General features: G+C 43.1%; 1 protein-coding gene across 1 annotated transcript; it reads left to right on the top strand.

Annotated features, from left to right (window-relative positions):
- The first annotated feature begins 914 nt into the window (after positions 1-914).
- LOC116547871 (cardiolipin synthase (CMP-forming)-like) lies at positions 915-4,771 on the top strand. The gene is made up of 2 exons (XM_032273646.1): positions 915-1,403; positions 4,273-4,771. Exons 1-2 carry the CDS (start codon positions 1,110-1,112, stop codon positions 4,489-4,491), a joined length of 513 nt encoding a protein of 170 aa, XP_032129537.1. The 5' UTR covers positions 915-1,109; the 3' UTR covers positions 4,492-4,771.
- Positions 4,772-4,778: the final 7 nt, after the last annotated feature.

Here is a 4,778-nt window from a genome sequence, read left to right as displayed (position 1 = left end):
CTATCACAATACAAAGAAAAGTCATCTCAGAACTCCTCTCCTTGATTTCTACCCCTAAAGCAAGCACTCAGCTCTTTGGGAATGTCTAAGGGTGTTTCTCCATCTCCAAAAAAAAAAACAAAAAAAAAACTTTAAACTCAACCTTAAGATGGGTCAGCCATCATAAATGGAGATGGTGAAGGGATAGAGAGGCGGCAAGAACCATTCAAATTCAGTTCATCATTGAACTCAACAAGAAAAAATTCTGTAACATTGCAAAATAATATTGATATATCAATAATGTTTAATATACGAATCTGAATAAATTAATGAACTGATTCATAACTATCTCGGATATTATATAATAAGAAAGTTTCTTAACCTCTCTACACCTAAGCTTCCTCATCTGTGAAAATAAAGGTAATAATAGAACCCTTATCTTGCAGTTGTTGGGATGATGCACTATAGCCTGGCTATAAAGTAAGCACTGTTTTCAGCAACAGTTAGCCATTATTAACATTTTCTAATGCTTATATTTTTGGCATATGCATTTTCATTCAATGCTCAAAAAGGAGAGGATTAGAGGGCCAATATTTATTAATCATTTCTTCCGTACCAGATGCTGTATACCACCCACAAGAACCCTAGGGCTCCACATATACCTTGGAGGGGGCCCTTTCGCCGGCCACCCGCCTCGGAGGGTTTCAGGCCAGGGCCTGGGGTGGCTCCTGTCCCTTCGGGGCTACGTCGGCAGCGCGGTCATATCACCTCGTTCGTTTCTCTCCTTCCCTCCCCACCGGCCTTGGCTCCCGGCTATGGACCAAGAAAGGAGGGCGCCGGGAACCAACTACTTCCTAAAACCCATGGGGCCCGACGCGCGCCTCAGCTGCGCCGGGAGCGCCGGGCAGCCCGACGGCGACGGTGTCGTAAAAGCGTCGCAAAGGCTTCCGCCCTTGGCGGCTCCCTGCCACCTGTATAAATGGAGCATGTTGAGGGTGTGAAAAGTAGTATAGAGGCAGAGGCAGCGCGGGTAGCGTTTAGTTCCTGGGTCTCCGTGTTGAAGCAGCTCTCCAGTGTCCCAGGCTGCTGAGATCTCACCGGCCGAGTCCCCGCGGCGCGGCCGCAGTGCCATGCTAGCTTCGCGCGTGGCGCGCGGTTCGTGGGGGGCCCTGTGCGGCGCCGCTTGGGCTAAGGGGACGCGGCCAGGCAAGGGGCGCACCTGTGGGGCCCTGCTGCCACCCGTGCCCTGCTGCTTGGGCTGCCTGGCCGAACGCTGGTGGCTGCGTCCGGCCGCGCTTGGCTTGCGGCTGCCTGGGGTCGGCCAGCGGAATCACTACTCGGGCGCGGGGAAGGCGACCCCCAGGCCAGCGGTCGGAGCGGGCGCCGCCGCCGAAGCCCCGGGCCCGGCTAGCGCCCCTAGCCTGGTACGTACCGACGAGGCGGCGGCGGGCCGGCCTTGAGCTGGGGTCGCCGGCCCTGGACTAGAATAACGTGCTCTGGGTGGTGCAGCTTGAATGCTTCCGTTGCCTAACTTTCAGACCGTCTGCTGAAAAGAAGTTACTGGCAGGTCATTCTGTCGGGGTGAATTTCAGAGTCACAAGCGGGGACCACCTACGGTCTCGGTGGTCAAGTTAGAAACCCTCTCTCATCCCCCTTCTATCTGCACCCGTTGGTGAAAGGGCCTCCACTACATACTGCTTTGGTAAAGGTAGACCTGGCTTGTTTTACTAAAAGCTTATTTTTAATTCTTCTGAAGCGAATCCCCAGTATTTAGGTCAAGTCTTTGGGAATCTTTAGAAAGGTATACCTGCCCTTCGGTTTGCTGGTGCAAATTTCGTTCACCATCATTTGACCTTTGGTAACTTTACACATTGTAGGGTGAAAGCTAATAAATAATTTAGGTCGTAATTAAAAGATCTTTTAATTTATAGAAAAAGATTTAAACTATTCTTGAGGTGACAGAGGGAAATATTTGTCCACTTACTTGTTGATATGTTGCCCAGACAGAAGACACCCAAGCATGAGTGTGGGAGAGCTTTTGATGTCATTGCAAGACTCATGCAATTATTACATCTTCAATTGTTATGTCTTCAGTGGCCCCTGTACTGCTTTCATCAGTTGTACAGCATGGGTTGAGGTGGCCAGATCCTGGCAGGGGTCTCAACTCCACTAATAGCTAAAGCATGTTGGGGTTTGAATGCTGGATACTTTGAAGTTGCCATATCCTGGCTGAAGTCCTTCCCAGAACGGCAGTAGTTGGTCGAGTATGCCACAGGTTATCTGGTTGAGTAATCTGAGATTAGCTCTCTTAATGTTAACTTTGAAAGGTTTACAGATTTAATGATTACAAATTAATGAGACACTTTAACTGAAATACTTAATGTGGAGCTAAAAAGAACTCCCTTTGCTATTCTAGCAACGTTCAGTTCTGTTTGTTAATTTGCCAAATGAAATGATGTTTCTCTTTACAACTTTGTCTTTAGTTTTGTCCTATGGATAATTTCTGAAGTTAATTGGGTGCTCTTTTTTCTGAACTTTTGCTTTGTTACTGCTTTTTCGCAACCATGTGCAACCTTCTCTCCTCCCCACTCTTCCCTGCTAGTTGCTCTAAACTTTGATCAGTGTTTGACTTATTCTGTACTATAGTATGGTCAACAGACTTATCTTTTTTCTCTGGACTCTGAAACACTCTGATTTTTGAACTTGAATTTGGGATGTATTCCAAGAATGTTTTTATTTCATTATATAATATGGATTACTTTCAGTAAAATACCTCATAGTAGAGGTTTGTATTGCTTCTAGTTTGTGATTGCTCTTCGGATAATTTGAAGTTTTCCTATAGCTTTCAATGACAGTATTCTGCCACTTAACCCCAGCAACAGCTATTTAATTATCCCTTCAAGCTGAGGTGCTTTCTTTCTGGGTTCCTTTTATAAACACAGACATAATATCTTTAGAGAATACCTTTTTTGTTTGTTTGTTTAACATGATAGTTCTTGGAATTTTAAAAGATGTCTTTAGAAATGGACTTTGCCACCTTTTTTACAATCAAAATTAACATTCAGGCGAGTTGGCTAGTACTGATTAAGAAAGAGGTTAAATGGGGTTCTAGTGAAGAGAAAGTCCCATGGGGTGGACTTAGCAGTCTTGACTCAGTGGAGAAAAAAAAATCTATGCTTCAGGGAGGGGCATTTTGTTGGTGTTATTTCGGTACCCTGTTGTGCGGGGTGTCTTAACTCTGCTGGGCTGAGGCTTTTCAAAGTTGAAATACCCTCTCACGAGTCAGATTCTGTTTGGCAAGGAAGGGATGTCCTTCATACAGCTACCAAAGGGCTCTTTTGTTAGTGCCAACTTCAAACAGCTTGGCCCCAAATGAAGTTTCAAGGAATCGCAAAGCCCCTGTATGGGAACTGTGAAAGCCCTTGGTTTTTAGTTGAGGTTGTTTACATTTCCATGACTGTTTTGAACAAATTTACAAAATTTCTCCATCCAAATATCACAATCCCTATTCCTATCTCCATTTGCATCCAGTAATTCTCTGACTTAATGATGAGATTATAGAATTAAATGTTTTTGTTCCCTTCATTCATACCTCCATACACTGTGTAGCATTTAGCATTCTTTAGCTATGTATAGGGGAGTGAGGGACATTCTTTGCAGTAAATATTTGAAGTTGAATGCCTGGTGTTAATAATTTGGCTTCTGTGACACTTTTACTTGTAAGTAGACACTATTTGTCTGCCTACAAGATCTTCCTGAAGTTTCACCTCTTTAAAAGCAGTGTTGAAAGTTCTGAGTTCTTACAATGAAATTATACGCTAAAGGCTTAGCTTATATGGCAGATATTACATGTTTTCTGTTTTCCCTCTTAAGAAAACCTATAATATATAAGATCTCTTAGTCTGTGTTTGGGTATGTGATGCATCTTCATTTTCTGTATTCTTTTTTTTTTTTCTTTTTTTAATTAAAAAAAATGAGATGGGGATCTCTCCATGTTTCCCAAGCTGGTCTCTAATTCCTGGGCTCAAAGGATCTGGCCGCTTCGGCCTCCTGAAGTGCTGGGATTATAGGCGTGAGCCACCACACCGAGCCATCTTCTGATTCTTGAAAGATTTTGGGAAGATATCTGTAAAAAGAACACAATAGATTTAAAAATTCAATTTAATGTATTAAAGTTTATGTAGCTTCTGACTCAGGCTGATGACTGATGAAGTATATTTTTCTAATGTATATAGTTATTCAAAGTATGAATTCATTGTATTTCATTTAAATATTGCTGTCTTTGTGTTTCAGTATGAAAACCCATGGACAATCCCAAATATGTTGTCAATGACGAGAATTGGCTTGGCTCCAGTTCTGGGCTATTTGATTATTGAAGAAGATTTTAATATTGCACTAGGAGTTTTTGCTTTAGCTGGGCTAACAGATTTGGTAAGTTGTAAATGCACTGCCATTTTGATCTCCTTCCAAATTCCCAGGTCTCTACTACTAAGTGAAATAGCACACCCTTAGCCTGCTTTTCTTTGGGAGGAAATCCTCAAGATGAATTAGACATAGTACTTTGTGTGAGGACTTTGTCTTTAGCATCTGTATGGGACTCAATTTTTTTTTTTTTTTTTGCATATGATCTCAGGGAGGAAGTGAAGGTTGTGGGGAAGTATAGGAGGGGATACTTTGTATTCTTGGTTTTTAAGAGTAAAAGAAACACCCTTAGAAATTCCCAAAGAGCTGAGTGCTTGCTTTAGGGGTAGGAATCAAGGAGAGGAGTTCTGAGATGACTTTTCTTTGTATTGTGATAG

The sequence above is a fragment of the Sapajus apella genome, unplaced genomic scaffold (assembly GCF_009761245.1).
Source record: "Sapajus apella isolate SASKATOON/1434 unplaced genomic scaffold, GSC_monkey_1.0 scaffold5198, whole genome shotgun sequence".
Classification (NCBI taxonomy): Eukaryota; Metazoa; Chordata; class Mammalia; order Primates; family Cebidae; genus Sapajus; species Sapajus apella.
The sequence above is the reverse complement of the archived record's forward strand: the minus strand, read 5'-3'. Positions and strand labels throughout refer to the sequence as shown.

Bases quoted from the DNA above. Each gene is read 5' to 3' on its own strand.
- LOC116547871 (XM_032273646.1), top strand. From the start codon at position 1,110: ATGCTAGCTTCGCGCGTGGCGCGCGGTTCGTGGGGGGCCCTGTGCGGC. The intron at 1,404-4,272 runs GTACGTACCGAC...TTTGTGTTTCAG, and splicing joins CGGCTAGCGCCCCTAGCCTG to TATGAAAACCCATGGACAAT.